Source organism: Rutilus rutilus (assembly GCF_951802725.1).
Source record: "Rutilus rutilus genome assembly, chromosome: 18".
NCBI lineage: Eukaryota > Metazoa > Chordata > Actinopteri > Cypriniformes > Leuciscidae > Rutilus > Rutilus rutilus.
The window spans coordinates 26,770,800-26,792,658 of NC_140231.1; the positions used below are offsets into that span (position 1 = coordinate 26,770,800).

A 21,859-nucleotide genomic window follows, 5' to 3' on the forward strand; every position below is an offset into this window, starting at 1 on the left:
CCTTCATAACTTCAACAACATGCTTTGTTAACATGGCTAACTCAATAAAAATGGCTGGACAAATGGCTCTGGGGAGGGAAAGACTATATCATTTTTCTGTTTCTCTAAACAGTGGAAATAAATTACTGAAGGCCATCCAAAAGAAACGACAAAGAAAATTTCACTTATTTACAGCTCCAAAAAAAAGGCGCTTCAAATCTTTACAGCCTTGAAAGTGCGAGGAAAATGGGTTCATGCACAATTCAAGCAGCACTATATGGTTTCACAATCAGCAGCTTATGCAATGATTTTATCATAGCAGAAATCACTGGAATCGCATAAACAATTTCATTTACGGACAGCTGATGACATAAACGGCGAGTTTCTCTGCTGACATCTAAACAGTGTTTTAGTTAACTGCCTCTGCTCTACATTGTTCTCAAAAAGACTGACGTGAGAACAGTAAGAAATCTACATTAATGGCAGATATCAATCTACACCCATTGTAATTGCTTACAGGTGGATCTAAAATCTTGCCAGGTTGGAAATCAAATGGTTGACATGGAAATTTCACTTCTGCATTTATAGGACTGGTGCTTCATGTGTGTGTATGGATGGACAAAACAGTGTTTTAAAATAGGGCACAGATGTGCTAGTTGTGATATTATGAAATGGCTTCACTCATAAATATTACCATTATTTATTACATGGCTTGGTTGAATTCCAATGTAGAATGCGGTCTGTTATTTTTTGATAACAGACCGCTGCGAAGTATAACACACCGTTGCCATGAAAAACAGAGCGTTGCTATGGACGCAAGATTCTACAATCGTTTTTAAATCAATAAACTCCTTTTTAAATCAATTTTTGGTGTCAAATTATTGATTTATTTGGTGGGTAGCCATGTAATAAGCGGGATTATGTAGAGCGAGGCGGTTGTTATAGCGAATACAACCCCTTCAGGCTGATTCAAGATTCCCGATCAGCCTGTCGGGGTTGTATTCGCTATAACAACCGCCTCGCTCTACATTATCCCTTACATATTCAGTGTTTCCTCTATGTTGATTAGTTAATGGCGCCCCGCCACGGCAAAATTTTTGCCGCCATGGTAACGTTAGGGCTCTACAGTGCGACCATTTCACTCGCATTTGCGCCTAAATATGTCTGTGTGCGACCATGAAAAGATTTAGGCGCACTTGTGCGACTGACCCGATCGAAGATTTTTTTTTGGCGGCCGCCAAAGCGAATTTTTGTCCCGCCAAAGTCTTATTTGACCGGTGTGTAATGTAGATAAACTGCTGCGCTTGTGACAGCTGGGCGCATGTTTAAAAGAACGAGAGAGAGAGCGAGAGCGCGCGCCCTCTGATCGCGTGCGCGCGAGCACTCTCTTTGCGAACCAAGGTTCCACGTTTTAATGAATGATTAAACGACTGATCTTTCCAACACTGAACTCACAAAACGTCTGAATCGGTGTATAACAGATCGGTAACACTTTACAATAAGGTTCCATTTATTAAACTCTAGTTATAACTACATTAGTTAACATTAACTTTTAATAAACTGCACTTCTACAGAATGTATTAATCTTTGCTAATGTTCATTTCAACATTTAATAGCCTACATTATTGAAATCAAAAGTTGTATTTGTTAACATTTAGTTAATGCACTGTGAACTAACATGAACAAACAATAAACAGCTGTATTTTTATTAAGATTAATAAAGATGAATACATTCAGTAACATGTATTTCTCATGGTTCATGTTAGTAATAAACTAATGTTATCAAACCATAAAGCGTTTCAAAAAAATTATTTACAGAACACCTTAAAATAAGAACGTAAGGTGTGCTTACCCCCTTTAGTACAGCCTATATGGTTAGCAAGATTTAGCCTTAATAAACTACAGCATTTACAATTGAATGGTATTCAATTGTAGATGGTAGAAAATAAGACTATTAGTTAAAATAAACTTTTTAATGCTACTTTTTCTCCCTGCTTTTTTATATTGATATGATTATATACCAAAATAATCTATTAAAGAAAGATTTTTATTTTACAAAGCTATGAAATCCAGAGGTAAAATCACAGCTTTTTTTTTTTTAAGTGTAAAAAAAAAAAAGAAAAAAAAAAGCTGTGATTTTACCTCTGGATTTCATAGCTTTGTAAGATAAAATCCTTTTTCCGTCAGACCTGCCCCCACTGCTAAAAAAAAATCCTAAAGGAAACACTGATATTACAATTTAAATATGAAATATTTTACTATTAAAAATGTGACACTGATCTATAGATAAGGTCTGCAGTATAGTATTTGCTCATTTTTGCTCAAGTCAAAACTAAAGTGTAAACAAATACGATTAACTCAAATCATTAAAATTTGAAATTGCTCAACATTTCCTTCCAGGAATGCACAGTAATGATTCTGTAGGTCATTTGATAAATGCATGGATAAGAAATTGAATTGGATGGATGACACGGCAATGTTATCGCTTAGAGTACGAAACATTCAGGGTTCTAGCCCACTCTAATATGACTTGATTTTAATAAGCCTAAATTGCAGCTGTACAAAGATGTATATCAGCAGTGGGAACACATTTGTTTGCATTTTGATTTGTGATTTCACTGGAACGGACACTGGACCGCAGAAAAGCAAAAGGGAGGTAGAGAGCACAGCTGTGTGTGGTAGAAAACATGGACGCTCTACGCCGCTGTACACACCTGCAACAATAACTCAGCAAACAAATTACAAAATTCCAGCAGATTGCCACTCATGATATAACACATACAAACAAAATACACACTTATGCCTCAGAAATGGAGATGCTTCCACTATATTAGATACATGACTGTCGCAAGTAATGGGAACATGATGTCACTGTCCTCACTGTATGACATTAAAAGGATGAAAAACAGAGATGGGATGGATAGCAGGATATAATGATGCGTAATCAGCAAACGTGAACGAGAGCAAGACCAGAGTTCCAAAGCATTTCATACATCACTGAGGAATGCAACACAACAAAAACAACACGTCCTCTCCCCCGCATGCCTGCCAAGATATCCCAAACAGCACTGCAGACTCCCTGTTGCTCAACTGTGCTCTCAGATTGTGCCGAAAAGATCTCTGCTTTTTTCATTCAACTACTGGAAAAAATGGGCTTTTAACAACGAGTTTCCCGGATCTCTCTAATGCCAGGATGGAGAGAGAACACTACATTCGCTTTAGCCGAGAGGTTTCTCAATGAGCTGAGGTACTGAGTTATTCGTCCTGAACGACTGGCAGAACTCGAGAAGAAAGGGTCCTGCCAACGATGTCTTTGAGGGTTTTGAAATTCACACGCAGCCAGCCATAAAAAAAACAACATACACCAAGGGCATTTCAAGTGATGGAACAAACTGAATTTATTAAAGTGCCCCTATTAGGCTTTTTCGAATATTACCTTTCACGCAGAGTGTAATATAGCCGGTTGTGAATGTAAAAGGTCTGCAAAGTTTTAAAGATCAAAATGCACTACAAATAAAAGTTACTGTCTCCTAAAAGAAAGAATAGATTTCGAACTGCTGAAATAAGTCATCAGCAATTTAGACTCACTTCCTGTTACATACCTAATGTAGCAAAAATGCCAGCCCAAGTTCTTCATTGTCTACTACACTGTCGTTGTAGCTGAGGCCTGAAAGAGTTTGGTTCGTGTTGCCGCGAAGACGCTGTGATTCCACTTTGCCTGCACTTCAAAAGGATGGTTCAAAAGGTAAGGGTTCAACTAGACAATTAGTTCTGAACCACATTATTTCAGTGTCACTTATTCAATATGTTTTCCATTCACAAAGTACATAAGAAGTCAACTGCGACGTAGATGTGGCAAGATTTGTCCACATTCATTTGGGATGTGTAGCTATGTCAAGTGTTTAATAAACTAACTTACTCCATAATAAACTAACTTACTCCTTACTCCATAGTGCTTTTTACAATACAGATTGTTTCAAAGCAGCTTAACAGAGATAACAGGAAAATAATGCAAAAAAGTTTGTTTCCAGAAGAAAATAACGCCACAGTCGAGCTTAAGTAAGTTAAGCACATCCGTTTTCAACACTGATAATAATAAGAAATGTTTCTTGAGCAGCAAATCAACATAAGAGAATGATATCTGAAGGATCATGTGACACTGAAGACTGAAGCTGTGCATCACAGGATTAAATAACATTTTAAAACGTATTCAATTTGAAAACAGTTCTTCATAATTTCACAATATTAATGTATTTCTTATCAAATAAATGCAGCTCTGGTAAGCATAAGATAATTATTAATAGATAATTAAAAAGAAGCTCTTAAACAATCTTACTGACCCCAAACTTTTGTGTATGGCAAACTAAAATTTCTTAGTTAATATCAACTTAAACATTAGATACTTACAAGTGAAGAAATGAGGTAATGGGAACTGGTTAAAAGACAACATGACTTACTGGATTTACCACAGGAGGCCCCAATTATTCAGGTTGTTGCCCTTTGACCTTCTAAATTGCATGAGCAAACCATTACCGGCCTAACCATGAGTCTGTATCGTTTTGACTAGTGAGGGAAAACAGACCACCATTGCTTCTAATTACTGCTAAAAGAGCAGCGATTATTAGCAAAAATATGTAAAACTGTGGTCAGGTAATTAACCTTTGTGAATGTAAGACAATGAGAAGGATGGCCATCATTTGTATGTGACACCATAATGTCATGTCACAATAACACGGTAAAACTTTGATCATTTATGAAGTATATTTCTCAAAATAGGATTTAAATACAGTAATAAAAAAACAAGGATGCATCATTTTTATACCTTAGTACAGTAGTTTATTTAGCCTTTCAGTTTCCATCCAAGATAATTTCTGAGCCATTCATAGCATTTTATATGAGAGATTTGATGGAGAACTTTTATAAAACCCACAGCTAATGATCAAATTTGATAACTGTTTAATTATATTCATAAAATCGCATGAGCAAATCTGTCTGAAGTTGACACCATTTGTTTAGATGTCAATGGGGCGTTACAATTTTCTCCTCCGATAATTTCTTCAAGACTGATATTTCGAAGAAAGCTCACAAACACATCTGAATTCATAGGTTACAGCTGTGTACACACTCCAATGCAGCAGCATCACCAACCAGACCAGTGTTGAAAGAAACAGCGTCATTACAAGATGTGGAAAGCAAAGAGAGAACATTTTTAAAGGAGACTGCTAAAAAACAAACACCTATTTTCATCGGATTTATCACTTCATCCATCAGAGAATTGTGTAAATTCCAGAGGTTGTTGGGTAATGCATTTGGTGTTCTACATGCTTTGACTAGCTAGGCTCAATTGATCCCAAACTAACTCTGGCCACGTACCAACTAGAATCACTCAATCTAACGGTTCCTGAGCTGGCTGCAAGCACGCTGAAAACGCTTTTTAGGGGACATTCATTAACTTTTGGGGTTTTTGGAGAAGAGAATGAAGGTCATCCCTGTCGTAAATACCGGCCAGTTGAAAAGCCTATAAATCAGCTTGAGTGGTGTTGACTCAGTGGTCCATTTGATTTAAGCATCTACAGAACTCATGACTCATTTGTGCTTTAAAAAGATACATATTCAGCGTAACCCCTGCATGAAATAATTGTGGCTATAAAATCACCCCATAACACTTTAACAGAGCTCTGTATGAGCAAACAAGAAGGAATTTGTATGATATTCAAAAAAACAATACCACAAAGAAAAGACTGGTACATTGACCATGGTTTGATCTGCTGCCATTAATTCCCACAGACATCGTAAAGAGACAACAGAGAACAATGCAAAGGATTTCCTGTTAAATCACCCTTTTCGTTTCATGGGTCAAAAACACCAATATCCTATTCCCCGGAATTTCACGAGCTGGTGGTCAAACGGTTTGTATGACAGCGTGTTTGACCTGATGAGCACTTTGAGCTGATTGATGAAGACTTTCACTGATATGAACCATCTGGTCAACTTAACCAAGAAGGGAATTAATCACTGTAAAATTGCATAATATTTCTGCCTAAGTCATAAAATGAAATGTACCGAAATCCCAAATGGCAGATGCTCTGAGAGTGACTTGCATCAATTACTTCCAGCTTGTGGCTTTTAAATATTAAAGGGGAGGACAAAACCTTCATAAAATGTTTGCTGGAAATAAATCATACTTAAATATTGTTGCAATTAAGCAGTAAAGCTATCTTACGTCTTCAGCCTGCTCACGTGCTTCCGCATGTGTTAATCTAGATGACAGAGTTCATGCTCATAATAAATATATTAAGATGAACTGTTCCTGATGAAATATGAACACTGGCAAAGTCTAAATCAATTAAAAGTGATGTATTTTAAATCAATTTACAAAAACAATATTGAAAAACCTTGTATGAGAACACATCAGCTTCTCTAACAACATTTTGATCTTAATCTGTGCCACATTTTTCTCTTCATCACTCTGTTCCAATCACAGCTTGTCTACGCCTGTGGACTTCCACAATTGATAAACCATAAATGAAGAAAACTTAAATATCCCCATATATTTATTAAGTGGACAAATAATAAATCTTTTGCAAATACAAAAGAAACAGGACACTGACAGATTCTCCAACTTCAATTGTCTTCTCTTCAATACATCACATTCTGTGAAAGGCAATGTTGTCATAGCGTATTTATGTATTCTTTTGGTGTGGGATGTGGGATAGGGCTATACTTGTTTTGTCCAAACAATGGAAGTTATGGGGCCAAAGGGACAGTAGGAATGTTTTGGAAAACATTCGTCCTTCAGCCTTAAGTCCAAAATCGTATAGTACCTGAGCGATCAATCCTGAAGCTGTTCAGCGGTAGGTAACCAGTACCCTTTGTGAAGCCATGTTGCAGGTTTTGGTTTACTGTGCATATGCCAGACACATCTGCATTTGCTCAAAGGAGCTTTTGGACATGTCTGGGTTGAAAAAACAATAGGATCTTGTTTCTTTTAATGGACACTTTTGGAAATAATCTCCCTAGACACCACTGGATATTAAAGATGAACTATAGTGGGTGAGAAAAGACATGCGACTGGACTCTAGAGGGTTCCCAGTTTGTATAAAGGTTCAACCGATAATTAAAAAGCTTTCCGCTGGCGACGAACAAGTGCTTGTGGTCAGATGAACTTTATGTTTAAGTTCATGGCTGGTTTTCTGTCCTAAAGGGGATAGTGATAGGGTTTATATGATATGGCCTTTGTCTGTTTGGTCCACTTTGCCTTTTGCCCTGGAATGCTTCTACTTCAGAGCGCAGAAACAGGCCTAAAACCACCAGAAATATTTGGGAAGAATTACCAACAACCAAGTTCTCCAGAAACATCTCCAGTATATTCTGGAAAGGCCTATTCTGATCTGGCTTCACAATGTTGTCCCTGATCCTATTCCTGTGAAACAATACATCTTTTAATCCAAAACTATAGTACTAAATCACTTTGTACGCTGCACTTCATTTAAAACAAAGACCTATAAATTCTATGGCACTATATCAACAACTTCCCAGCAGCCTTTCAGAATACACAGCTTTCCCCTGTAAAACTATATCCTCCAATAAAGCTTAACACTAAATAATCGAAGGATCCATGACGCCATTAAAAATAACTCATCCACTTGTTCCTGATGCTGGTATCCTTCTGAAGTCTCTACAAAAATGAGCAAATTAACCGTTTAATCTGGACACGCGCGTCAAAGTGAACGTTCCTTTATGCTTCCATTTACTCTTCCATTTGTCCTGTTGTCGACAGACTCAAGTGCGTGGAGTAGAAGGCTGCATTGGGATTGAGATCCCGCAGGTCCCAAAGCAAATCTTGTGGGAGCGGGTGGTTTTACCCATAGACTGTAAAAAAAAAAGTTTCTGGGTTTTTTGAAACCCAGAGTGGGTGGAGCCGGCCGTCGCCATCTTGGCAGCGCGTCATTCCCGGATAACTGAAGCACTGCTACTTGGGCGGAGTGATTTGCTCGCAGCACCTGAGAAGCCCGTGGTGAGGAGCAGAAAGTTCGCTCAGAGTTGGAGTAAATCACTCCGCAGAAGTAGCAGTGCTTCGCCTTCTGAGAATATAGTTCCCAGTACGGTTAGAAGATGGCTGTGATGGCTGCATATCTTTGTGCTAAGCTAGGCTAGTGGTGGGTGCGTCAGACAGAGTTACAGCACGCAAGGAGATGAAAAGGGTATGTATGGACTTATCTAACTCTGGGGGATACGGTGAATAAGCTAAAGTCCCAAAAAGTCGGCGTGTTCCTTTAAGGCTTAATATAATTTAAACAGATGAGTTATAAAAATTAGACCAAAACCTCTTTTTGTACCAGGCTGTAAACATTTTTTTCTGCTGTAAAGTTGGGCTTTTTAACATGGGGGGTTATTTGGGACTGACTCTCCTTTGGAGCCTGTCTCCACTGGCCAGTTGATAAATTGCAGTTTAAGTTACTTCCGTGTTGGATTCAAGAGAGAGACCGGAAGGATGCTGCTTGGTTTTACTTTTCTACGGGTGGGAGTGGGCAGTCAGAAAATACAGCCGCGTAACAAGGACTCTGTTGAAAATTAAGTTAAGTCGATCATTAACATTCTCTTCCTCCACAGGATTCTGGAGTAAGCTAGGCCAAATTATTAATTACTTAATTAATTGGTTAAGTACGTTTAATGTTTTTTAGTATTATTTATTTTCTTTTTGCTACATGTTAATTAGATAGGGATATTTGTGAGGTTTTTATTTGCTATTTATATTTATATATTTTTTATATTTATATTTAAAAATATATATATTTATTTAATTTGTTTTATATTTAATTTGTTTAATATATATTTATTTTGTAAGTAATTCAATTAAATACCATCCCCTGTTAGGTTACCAGAGTCTAACTGTTATGGTTTGGGGTGTGTGTGTGTGTGTGTTGTTACGCATATGTTTAAATATGTTTTTAGGCCCCACTAGTTAAAACTCAACAAAATAAGGCTAATAAAAAACTGGCCGAATGTGTTTGTCATGTGTGGTGCTAGCATTACTTTATCTTATGGTCAGTTTAATGTTTTATCCCTGTTTTTCTGAACGTTTAGCATAGCCCTAATGTTTGTGCAATTTTTTCACAATTTCAACAACTGTAACAGAACATTTGCGGGTGCGGGAGGGAGTGGAACATACACGTTGCAGGAGCTGGCGGTAATTAGCGAGAACGGGATTAAGAAATCAGTCCCGCACAGGGCTGTAGTGTGGAGTATGTCAGAAAGTGAACAGGCATCTGTATACTGTATTCAGTGTAGACAGCGTCAGTGACTATAATGGGTTTTATTTTATTTTGACGTGATACTCGTATCCGGTGTTGACAAGTGTCAGCTGTTAAGTGACTGATGCCAGTGGGCGGGGCCTATGGTGTGATGAAGTATAACTATTCACTGATGTCTCCCTCTGGAGGCGATCATATGCAGATGTATTTGTAGTGTGATGTCTCAAATTCCACAATATCGTAATGAGTTTATATGTCATGACCCCTTTAATGTTAATTCACTGTGAATAATTATGTATAAATGTCAGTGGCGTACAGTGGTGTACACTGGTAATCCAGAGTTCTCGCAAGAGCACAAGTTGAATTTGCTCAGCGAGTTACTCTGGTGTCAAGTAATGATGCTCATTAAATATGCCCCTCTATCTGAGCTGCACCAATCACATCGGGTTGTCTGATATAGGCGGGCCAGAGGTGAGATGACGACAGCGCTGCAACGTCGAAGTCATTAGTAAACATTGCAAGATGGCTATGGATGAACACCATTTGTTTGAAACGGCTTTGGCCGCTACAATGAAAGATTTAGACTTTTTCTCTAAAAGAGGAACAGAAGACGGCGCTCGAATCGTTCCTTTGCAAGAAGGGCGTTTTTGCTGTTTTGCCGACCGGATACGGTAAGAGTCTGATCTACCAGGTAGCTCCGCTGGAAGCTAAGCGATAACTTGTTGTGATTGGTCGTAGTGTTATCCAATTGCGTGCAGTGAGATTTTCAAATGCATGCTTGGTGCTGCCCCTCGAGCTGGCCGATTTTCATAAATCGACGCCAGACCCTTAATCTTTTAGATTTAGGTCTGGATTTCCAGGCTAGTGGTGTTCTGAAATGAGAACGAAACTATCCTTACAGTTTTTTGTAATGTTTTTTCCAAAGTAAATTCATGTTAGTTACACTTAATGTCGACACTTAATGTTTCTGGGTTAATTAAACAGTACTTACACTATAAAAAAAATATATATATACAATCAGGTTTCAGGTTTCATTTTGCCTTGACAAAGTGGTGACATCATAAGTGGGTGATTTGTTTACTTTTTAATTCTTACCATTAACACTGTTCATTTAGGCTGAATCGCGGATGTGGAACGCACATAAAGCAGGAATTGGGATTTATTGCGAGTACAGAGCAATTGCCCAATCATAGTGCGATCGAGGCATTGCCTCCCCTCACATGACTTTTCCCTGTTCATCCTTAATTACCCCCCACCAAACCCACGGCACACTTAAGGGGACTGTTAAAACTCAATGGGCTCAAGGGAGGCGAGAGATATGCTGTTTCCCAAATGTAACTTTAACGCTGGTGTCGCTGTTGGAAAGTGTCACTTTAGAAAAACATGTGATTTACACTTTTAAAGTCAAATTTTTTAATATTTGTGTTTTATTTTTGCATTGTTGATTATTTTCTCATCTATTTTTTAGCACAATTGTGTGTTTTTTTCATAAAACATTGACATTTTTATTTAATTAAAGGTGCTGTATGTAGGATCCAGCGGCCTCTAGCGGTGATGTTTCAGATTGCAACAACAGCGCTCGTGCTCGTGAAAAGCAATAAAGTTACAAACAACTGTAGTCTTTCACATCAGATAACGTTAGCAAATGGTCGGCGTTAGCTGGCGAACTAATGATGTCTAACTTGAGCCAACTAAAGCACAAAATCACAATATATTTTACATGCTTTGAAGTATTGTTAGCTTACCTGTCCAAAAAGGATGAAAGCCAACTCAGGGTCTGTTTTTATAACTAAAACAAAGCGGAGGTCTCTCCATAATTCAAACGCTCTGCCAATGTTGATCCGTGTTTTCGTCCTGAGTCGATCCGATTGACGTTTGGCCTGACGAGCTTCAGCACATAAAAACAAATTTTTTTTTTTTTTTTGGAGTTTGTGTTGGAGTCTGTGTTGTGCTGGAGGCAGGTCGTTTTTTGGTGTTATCAGACTCCATGTCGTTAGCTGCAGTGCCGTCGCAATAGACTGTATATAAAACGGAGAGGCTCGGGAGCGCGCATGCACGTCACATCCGGTGGATTTCGCAGAAAATCCGACCCGGAGACTTCACATAAAAATAGGAATACTGGCCTTCAGAGGTAATAGCAAAACGCGAAAAGTGGATCATTGTAATGTGTGATTACAACCCCTTCACAGACGGGCAATAAAAAAAGGATTCATTTTATAAAAAAAGTTACATACAGCACCTTTAAATAATTAGCACAGCTGGTAGTTTGATTTAGATCTGTAATCGTTAACATCCCTTATTCAGATACAAAATGTTATCTATTACAGTCAGCCACAAGCAAATTGGTACAACATAGAACCAAAATACTTTTATACACAAATAGATTCAAAGCCAATAAGAGCTCAAAAACTGATAATTCATTGATGGACAGAAAGTTTTAGCACTACATCCCTGGCTAGTTTTCACAGCTATCAAGCTCCAGGATGGATCACAACCAAAGACAATGTCAAACTGCAATGCATGATTATTAGTTCTCCTTAGTTAGACATTATAATTTATTCAAGAGACAAACCCTGGCTTCCAGGGATGTTTCTAACATAACAACAGATGTGGAGAAGATCAAATCAAATCAGATCACATCAGAAGCATTAATTGAACAATAAATGACACACAAAATACTTCCCAAATATCCCATCACGATTTTGAGAGTCGCCAAGCCACAACCGAAAAGAGGTGTGGTGGCTTATACTAACTGCACCATTTAATTTACGATGAGCTCATATCAAAACAGCGATTGAGTCATTTTAGTGATCTGCATATGAGCAAATGGTACTGACAAGTGTGCTCACTTGAGACCCAGTGTGTAAACACTCTCAAAGCTCGCTTGAGAGATTTAGGGACTCCACAGGTCACCAGCGCTGGCGCACCATACACGCCAGGAATTTACAAGGACAAGCTTAACAGCGATTTTGGCAAGTGTTTCAAAGCATCACACATCAGCGCCTGCTGAAATAATAATAAAAAAACTGTAGTAGTTTGTGCTTTAACTTGCTACTTCCAGCTTCCAGCATGCAGGTGGACTAAAATGCACCACCACAGAGGAGAATGCCACAATTGTCAAGTGATAATGGAAGGGAGACTAAAATCATCTACAATTTTGATTGCTTGATGTCTATTCTAGATAAATATTTAAAGAAATAATTCATCCTAAAATGAAACCTGACATTATGTATTAATACATTTCCAAACCTGTGTGACTTTATGCCATCCATGGACCACAAAGAAGAGATTATGAAGAATAAAAGTAGTCCATGACCGAATCATTTGGACCACATTTATAATACTTTATGGTGCTTTCTGTCTTTTGCAGCTCAGCAGCCTTTATCCATGCTTGCTTTGATGTCAAGTGCATTCATAAAAACTTCTCCTTCAAACATATGGGTTTGAAAAGTTATGAGAGTGAGTTAATGTAAGTAGATTTTTAAACAAACTATACCTTTAACTGAGGGGGTGTGCAGCAACACAATAAACCTTAATAATAATCTAACCATCCCTTGACAAAGTAGTAGACTGGAACGACAAGACCTGCTTTCAAAACTAGCTTAAGTTACTGCGCTAAGGCTGAGGAATCTTGGTCTGCATTGCATCCGGAGCCGGCTTAAACCTCCAGCATCATAATCCCCAACCTTCAAAGAATAATATCTCCTTGCTTTCTTTCACTAATTCTAAAAGGTCACAGGAATGAAAACAGGATTACTTAACATGCCCCACACAAAACACCAACACAGCTAACCAAGTGAAAGAATACCCTGGGCACTTTATGAGAACGAGAAACTGTCCGGCTGACTGAACAGATTTTAGAGTCATTTTCAATTTAAAATATAAACTCAGTATATGGTTCTTCCATCTGCACATAAGAACCGCATTAAACTCAGCTGGAGTCTGTGTACTGTTGGTGGTGTAGAATGCAATGGCACATTAAAACCGGTCTGCTGTCAGAAATGGAGCCAGTGGTTCTATTTCAAACTTAACGATAAAACAATTTTTTCACAACCAAAAATTTCTTGGCAACCTTCCTGCAAATACGATTTTTTTTTTTCAAGCAAAGCAGGTTTCACTGCATAAACATGTCAAATAACCACGATAGACAGACATAGGCACTTATTTATTCATATGAGAAGCTGTCCAATTCAGCCCTGCTTCAATAAATACAAAACGTTAAATAAATCACAAAAGCGATTACAGACAATATATATCCACAATCATACACAAGAACCTACAGAACGCTCAATGTACAAGTAAACAGTTCCTTACCTGTAGCATGTGGTCACCTCTCCCGTGGATTTTACGCACGGGTATTTCGTCGTTGCGATTTTACTCTCTGAACACACTTCTCTGTAAGACAAAGAAGACGTCAGCTGTTTCTTTTTACAGAAACAATTCTTCCTCACGCACAGGAAACAAACTTTCCATCCTCTGAGTTAGTGCAAGCAGCGAGCTGACAGCACGCGCACTTTACCTGTCCACATCCTCCTTCTCCTCTCGGAAAGTCCACGGCGTTCCCAATGAGAAGAGTATTACCACCACAGCGAGACTGAGAGGAGTTCCTCTGCCCGTGGAGCTCATTTCAAACACTCCGAGATGATAAAAAGATATTTGTCCGAATAAAGCCAGTGTCTTGAAGTTCAGCGCTTGTTTCTGAGGAATTGAGAGAGTATTGATTGGTTACCTCCTGCGAAGCCCCACGCGCAGATTCCCTCCGGCCCCTCCTACTGCAACACTTGATCAACTTCCATAGGTTCAGAAAAGCAAGTTATAGATATAATATTTAATAATTGCCGCACGTAACAGTAAAGCCATTACTGAAAATAAGCTTAAAAAAAGTGAAAACCCAGGGGGGGGGGGGGGGGGGGAGGTTTGAGTTAAATAATAATTATTTTAACGTTTAAATAGACATGAATGTGTGTGTATATATAAATATGTCATTTATAAATATACTACTGAACATGAAGATATATGTCTCTCAGTTAATTAGATATTTAATTATAAACAGAATAATTAGTGAAAAGGGTTAACAGTTTTAGATGGAAAATCTTTTTTCTTTAAAAAAAAAAAATATGCTGCATAGGCCTATAACCTATGACAAGTGTTTAATTATGTACATAAGAATTTCAATTGCACAAATAATCGTATGAAATAAACGTTTTATGAAATAATGAATATAGAAATGTGAAGTGAATGAAAATATTAAATTACAAAAATAAAAATAGATTTAGGCTCCCATTGATTGCCCTCAAAGGTTAAACTAGGCAAACTGAATCCTTCACAAAAGGAATTGTTTGCACCAAGTCTTCATCCTTGACCTCTGACTAATGCCATATGCTGTTAAGGGACCCAAACGGCCCACAAGGCCAGGGTACTGTTGTCACAAAAAAGATTTAGGCTAATAGTATAATTCTTGAATTGTAGTTATTTCAAAGTTAGTGTTATTGATGCCCATGTAATTCATAGAACTATTTCAGTTGTGGCCACAGATGAACTGGGGGACTTTTTGAAAGTTTTGCCCCCTAGTGGCCGACAAAGCAGCAGCTGTTTCTTGTTTCTATGCAGAGGAGCCATTCCCAACCATCTGAAGAGCAATAAATGAAGATGCTCTCACCAGAAAAAAACGTCCTGATGAATAATCTCGCATCTCATGAGTTTCAGAACCATCTCTCATGAGTAAGCAACTCTAAACATATCAGACGGGGTCGACCTCAAGTGCTTGGAAGCGCAAATAAATGATCTGCTTCCAAAGATATGTTTCCATGGAGCTGTTTGCATGATGCTGCTGATGAATCTTGGCTGAGATCACTTTTTCATGCTGTGTTTTTTTGAAGTGATAAACCCTCCTTGTCTTTTTCTTTCAACACTTTCATTAAATCAAGCAACAGATTTAAGATGCAAGGTTGATGTCATCAGGGCCAATGTCTAGACTTTATGGAGACTTTAAGCTAAGTATTACAAGTTCACTCATTGGTTTCAAGGCTCAAAATCTAGGCAGAATGTAAATTCATCTTTCTTCAATCATTTTTAGAAAATTAGTTGCAAGAGACTGTTCTTAAAGTGCCCCTATTATGCTATTTTAAAGTTTCCTAATGTTGTTTTGGAGTCTCCTACAACAGGTTTACATGCATCAAAGGTCAAAAAACTGTTTCATTTTCTCATAATATACATTTGCACATCACCACATTTTCAGTGATTCTTAAACGACTCGTCAGTTGAATCAATCTCTCGAAATTCCTCCTTTCCGCGAACTACTCTGCTCTGATTGGCCAGACAGCTCAGTCTGTTGTGATTGGTTTACCGCGTACAGCGCGCTCGTCGAAAACAAAAACGCCCATTGCCATAACAACATCAGATGTCCTGAGGCTTCCTAAACCGTAGAGTAGACTAACACAGTAATGAACAATGACGTTGGTTTTACCATGTCAATCCGAGCGTGAGTGCGATGATGAAACACTGTAAGAACTATTAATTCAATCTGAACCTCCATCGCAAGGACGACTCGAGCAGGATGTTTCTCAGTGATACACTACTCAGTCTGAGGTACATTATGAGATGTTGCAACTGTAATTCTTTACCATCAGCATTAACAAGTGCATGTCCATCAATAAACCGATTATTTTACTTGTACTTATTTATTTACCGAGTATTTTTCTAATTTATTGCTGTGAACATGTGGAAACAGTATCAATAACAGTCCATACTGTACATTAGCCGAGAATGACTGATGTAACATAAACGTTGGTAAAACAAATCTTGCTCCATGCTTAATCTTTCCTCAAAGTAGTGAGAACGACAGACGATCTACATTAATAGACACAGTTTTGGGTAATAGTGGCCCACAACTGATCAGCAGAAGTATTTCAGTAAGACAGTAATAATGTGAGTTGCAGTTAGCAGGAGACCTACACAATATAAAACTCAAAACTAAGTATTTTGAACAGCATCTTTCAAGAGCAAGTGATCTGCGAATCCTGCATTGAACTCTGAGATTTGAGAAGAAGTCGTCAGTAAAATAAAGGGAACACAGCAAAAGTTTAGGATTATACTGTGCTGAAGTATCATGGTAAAGATGAATTTTAACCACTGATTCTTCACATGCTCGTCCTTGGGCAGTGGAAAAAACTGCCTTTACTTTCACATTGTAGAGCACAGCGTCTTCTCGACATGATGCTATCCAGCAACCACAGGAATCAGCTGCTGGTTTGAGGTTCAAGTTTTCCCTGGTGTCTGCGGGCGCAATAAGTGGGCGGGCAATATGCTAATGTTTCGTCTTGATGTCACAACGAAACGCTTATGATTCGTTTGAAAAACGATTCATTTCATTGACTCAGAGTCGACAATAACTTTATATACGGTGCACTTTCAGATTTAAAACTTTGCATGACGGTTTCATTCACTTAGAGCTATGTTACATACTACATGAAAGGTCATTTTCAAAAATCCAAAAAAGGGATTTAACCTTTAACCTTTATTTCACAATCACAAAACAAGGGTGCAGAGCTTGACACCAAATGCAGGTGGATTTTAACTGTGGCGTGTAACACAGTCACTAGTACTAGCCACTTTGGCAGGTTAAATTATAGTCTACATTTTTTAACTGGAGTCTTTTTAAAAGGCATCTGAAATGTTGTCAAGAATATAGATTTTTTTATATATTTCGATAGTGGAATATATGAAACGCTTCCAATGTACTCATTTTCCGCATAATAAATGGGCTATAAGAGACCATTTGCGTTTTCTCGCTCTCTTCAAATGCTTTCTAGAATTAAGCATCCCGCCCCCATATTATAAATAGATGCTGAAGCTGCGGATTAAATCGGTCACTCTTCTTCACACATTTACTATTTTCTATATGGTGAATTACAAGTAGTGCACTATACAGGGGATAGGGAACGATTCAGACAGTGTAATTATACTTTCCAAATTTGGGCGAATGAAATCTGGTTTCACGTTAGTGTCACGCGAACCGCCACAGCGCGCACACAGTCTGCTTCGGTCGAGACACGATAGAACAGAGCGGATCATATGCGAGTCGACGCAGACCAGAAAACGTATCGGGCTCATTTGAATTCTGCACAGAATGCTATATTTTAGAGCGATATGGAGGAGAAACGGTTAGAGATTAGGAGGAAACTGCGGTTTTACCGAGCTCAACGGTTCTGGCCGAGCTGTTATAAATGAAACGCGATTGGCCATTTAAAAAATGGCGAGAGGCTGTTCGATAGCCTATGTCCCGCCCTGTCTTCCTGTTTCAGAGGAAATTATGCCAACAGAATGAATAATGCTGCTTGTTTCAAGAAACTTTATTGGCCCTTAAAAATATCTATATGGCAGTTTTTTCCCATGGTATTGGTGTCAAAATTGTGGTGAGTAAAAATTCTGAGTGGCTAGTAGCCTTGCCTAACTTTGGAAAACCACAGTGGCTGGTGAGCAAAAAAGTTAATGTGAAGCCCTGTGTGAGTGGATGTAGCCTATAACATTTAAACTTTCATTGCAGCATTTGTTTTCAAATTCTTTCCAGCTGTTTATATAGGATTTTTTTTTTCAATCTCAGGTGGTTGCATAATTCATGCTGAGCTATTCAAACACCCAACAAGTAAATAGAACAAATGAATTGTTTTCAGACAGAGAACACCTGCTCTTTAAAGAATTGTACTCCTAATCAAACAGCAATGAGCAATTTAAGTTTTTATTGTTTAACTAAGCAGTTTATGTAGCTGCAAAGTGATGATAACAATTTAGCATTTTGTTGTGCTTTGTAAGGGATGGTCTGATTTACATAAAAGTTAAGAATTGTGTGGACTGTTATGAGTCAGCCATGATCGCAATGATACAAATATGTGAGTGAGTGGGCTTGCAAGTTTTGTTTTCAATAAGGCATAGGAAATAGGTCAAATTGAGCAGCTAACAGCAGGAAAATATGCAGTCTTAAAGGTCCTTCCAAACATTTTAATGTCAAGATGCAAATATTTGCAATTGGGTATGACTGAAGAAATAAGATCTGCCCCCCCGGTCTGTTGTATAATAGCTGCAAACATTCCAAGTTCCAAGGAACAATGATTTGTTTCAATGTAATGAAGTCTTGAGCCAAAAGTCAATTACACAAATGTGTTTTCTAAAGCAGGGGTTTTGTACACTTCCATTGAAGATTTTGAGGTCAGTAAGATAAATGTGATTCTTTTGAACGTTCTATTCATCAAAGAAATCTGAAAAAATGAAGCATTGTTTTAATAACAATATTACACAGCACAACTGTTTTCAACTTTGATAATAATAAGAAATATTTCTTGAGCAACAAATCAGCATATTAGAATGATTTCTGAAGGATCATGTGACACTGAAGACTGGAGTAATGATGTTGAAAATTCAGCTTAAACATCACATAAATGTATATTTATATATATATATTTTTAAAGTATTAAAATAGAAAACAGTTATTTTAATTTGTAATAATATTTCACAATATTGCTGATTTTACTGTATTTTGATCAAATAAATGCAGCATATAAAGAGACTTCTTTCAAAAACATGGAAAACTCAAACCTTTTGAATAGTGTGTTTCAAACATCTACTGTTGTCCACCAAACCAAATTTAAATATCATCACGTTTATTGCTTTAGCTGTTGTGTAAACGAGTAAACACAATAAAACCACACAAGCATATTCATACAAGAGTCAACTAAATAATGCAGGCAAATTTGAACTATTAAAGAATAATTTAAATTCTCATGTCAAGTGTTTTTTCTCTCTCATGAATACCAGTTTGAGACAAGTTGTCACATGTTTTAAATGTAATTTCGTCAGGCTAATTACATGATCTGTTGGCCTAAATATGTATTTATGCTTCATGAATTTTGTATTTTTCATAATAGTTGTAAGTTGTTTTAAATTAAGCTTAAAAAATAAAAATATATTAAAAATAATGATATGGCATATAATAATGGCAGTTTCTACTGTGACAAAGTGCCCCACTAATACTGACTTCTAAAATAAACTGCGTATTTACATTTTATTTGAGAAGCAAAATGACTCAAGACAATTTATCTTGATGAAAGATTTAAAAATTGATTTGAAATTTTTTTTTTCATTTCATTTTCAATTTAAAAATTGATTGATAAAAAAAAAAAAATCAAAATTATGTTTAAAACCAGAAAAAAATCTGCCAATGGGGTAAGAAAAAAACTTTATTCAAAAGGAAAACAAGTTTTTTCTAACCTCACTGACATATTTTTGTTTGTTTGTTTGTTTGTTTTAAGCATGAATTTGCTTAAAATCAATGATTGGAAAAAAAAACAATACTTTGTATCCTGTGTCATTTTGTCTCTCAAGTAAATAAATCATGATTTAAAAGTGGTATTTTACTGAAAAACAAAACAAAAACAATTTTTATATTTTGTATCTAATGCTTTGAAGTGCATCCAAATACTTTTTGGTGCCAAATATTAATTATTATAAATTAATCTACTGGCTAAAGATCTCTTTTTAAAAATGTGAATGATTGGATTTGGGACCTGTGCCATTTTTCTTTACACAAAGTGAGTATCATATGTGTTCTGACATGAAGGTTCAACTCCTTGTGATAATGACATTTACATGTGTGTACTTTGGTGTGTAAGAACAGGAAGAATTTACCATGCTGACCTCTGGGTCGCCCAAATCAATGGTCCATAATCAAGGTCATCCGGGGGGCTCAGCACTGTTATTTTTTCTCCTTCCCTTTCTCTCTTCAGCTGATAGTTGACACATGAAGAAGACAACTCTGGATTTGAATGTGAAAATGTCTGAGAACAGAAAATGAAGCTGTGGGATTTACAACCACTCTGCATCAACATCACAATGTCCAGTCAGGATGAGAGAGACCTACGATTTATATTTATACATCATACTGGAACACACACACACACACACACAGAGAGAGAGAGAGAGAGAGAGAGAGAGGAAAATCTTGAGATTTGCCGTCTGTCAGATTTTCTACCTCACATGACCTGCATACTAAATCTGTGAACCGAGATTTACTCACCGGCTGGTCTGTGTGTCGCTACGTACAGCAAATCATTATGGTTTAAAATGCTCATCCTGTTATACATGTGCACTTTTTAATGCTGGCATAGGGGCAAAAGGTATCCCTTGACCAAGGGAAAAATCCACAAGAACACGTCAAACTGCAAGTGCAGTACCGCTGTTGACCGCTAGATGACTCTTCGACTCCAGTGTAGCGCTGCACACCTCCGTCATCGTAAACAAAATGGATGACCAGTGTTATAAATACCGGGGTGCGTCACGACTAGGGAGGGTGCCTGCTGTGCCATTTAAGTTTCTGCAGTTTTTGATGGCTCAGCAGAGAGGAGGAAAAAAGGAAGATAGATAAATTAGAGAGAGCATGGTCATATGGTCTCCAGGTGCAAACATCCCTCACAGCCAGTCTTAAAGAAGAGAGGCGGTGTATTTTCCTGCCTCTCTTCTTTATAGCTTTATGTGCAACGTGTCTGTGTATAGCTCAAATGAATGTGAATATGAATAACTTGAAATAGCCCTGAAAGTCCCACCTTTGGGGTTTCTGTTGTCTCTAAACAAAACATGCAATCTTTTTTTTATTATTATTATTTTTTATTATTGCACTCGTTTAGTAAGAAGCAGTAGGTCTATAAAAAGATGACTGAAGGAAAAAAGAATGAAATTGCAACACTAAGTAGGGGCAAAGGAAGTTAAGCATGTCAATTAAAAGAAAGCTAGTCCAACTTTTAAAAATAAAAATGGCAACTGTGTTAGCCTATGCTATTTTATAAAACTCGAAAAAGAATGAAATGGTAATGTGGGGTTGAATGGAAGTTTGGCTTTTCAATGAAAAGATCGCATTAGCTGGACCAACTTTGAAAAATAAATTTGTAATTTTTATATTTTGTAAAAATATAAAGATTGATTTTGAGCTATAAGAAGATATGATTTAATTGTTGTCAGCAGTATTTATTTAAATACAGTATTTAATTGCTGTATTTATTACAGTGGTGACATAACCTACAGGGGAGCCCAAATGTCTGTGTCCAAATGCCTTAAAAAACATTTTGGACAGCGTGACAGCGTCACAGTCCCTATTCAAGAAGATAGTAGCAGATGTGCTTACGTGACTCGAAAATAGCAGCCAGGGGTTTTCGCCAAGATGGCTGCCAAATGAGCAAACTTGCTCCAATGAGAATTTTGGTTTAGCGGAGGGGAGAGGGGAGAACCAGATCTGGAAATGGTACAAGTTGGAATCAAATGCACTTCGCCTTAATGAGCCCCACTGCTCAATACGTCAGAGCATGTGCACTAACTACTAGCCCACAGCTCCTTAGAAATGCATGCAATCTTCTAAAGAGCAAATTCATATTTTCATTTAATGGTGTAAAGCATATAATCCAATACCAGAGCTATTTTTTAATTGTATCTGCAGTGTGCATGTGTATCTTTGAGTCAGGCCTGCAGATGTTGCAGCATATGTCCTATTAGAGGATCCTGTGCACCACTTTACCCAGTGAAGTGTCACCATAATAAGTTCAAATGGCTTTTGTTTTCCCCCTTGTTTTCTCGGTCCATTCGGT

The 21,859-nt window shown here is 37.5% G+C and overlaps 1 protein-coding gene across 1 annotated transcript in view; it reads right to left on the bottom strand.

Moving 5' to 3' along the window:
* Positions 1–14,020, bottom strand: part of ccbe1 (collagen and calcium binding EGF domains 1) — a 56,995-nt gene extending 42,975 nt beyond the window's left edge. The window contains exons 1-2 of the mRNA XM_084387943.1: positions 13,753–14,020; positions 13,548–13,628 (exon numbers count right to left, since the gene is read on the bottom strand). Of these exons, the coding sequence (XP_084244069.1) occupies positions 13,548–13,628; positions 13,753–13,859 (188 nt within the window). The 5' untranslated portion in view covers positions 13,860–14,020. The remainder of the gene's footprint in view (positions 1–13,547; positions 13,629–13,752) is intronic.
* Positions 14,021–21,859: the final 7,839 nt, after the last annotated feature.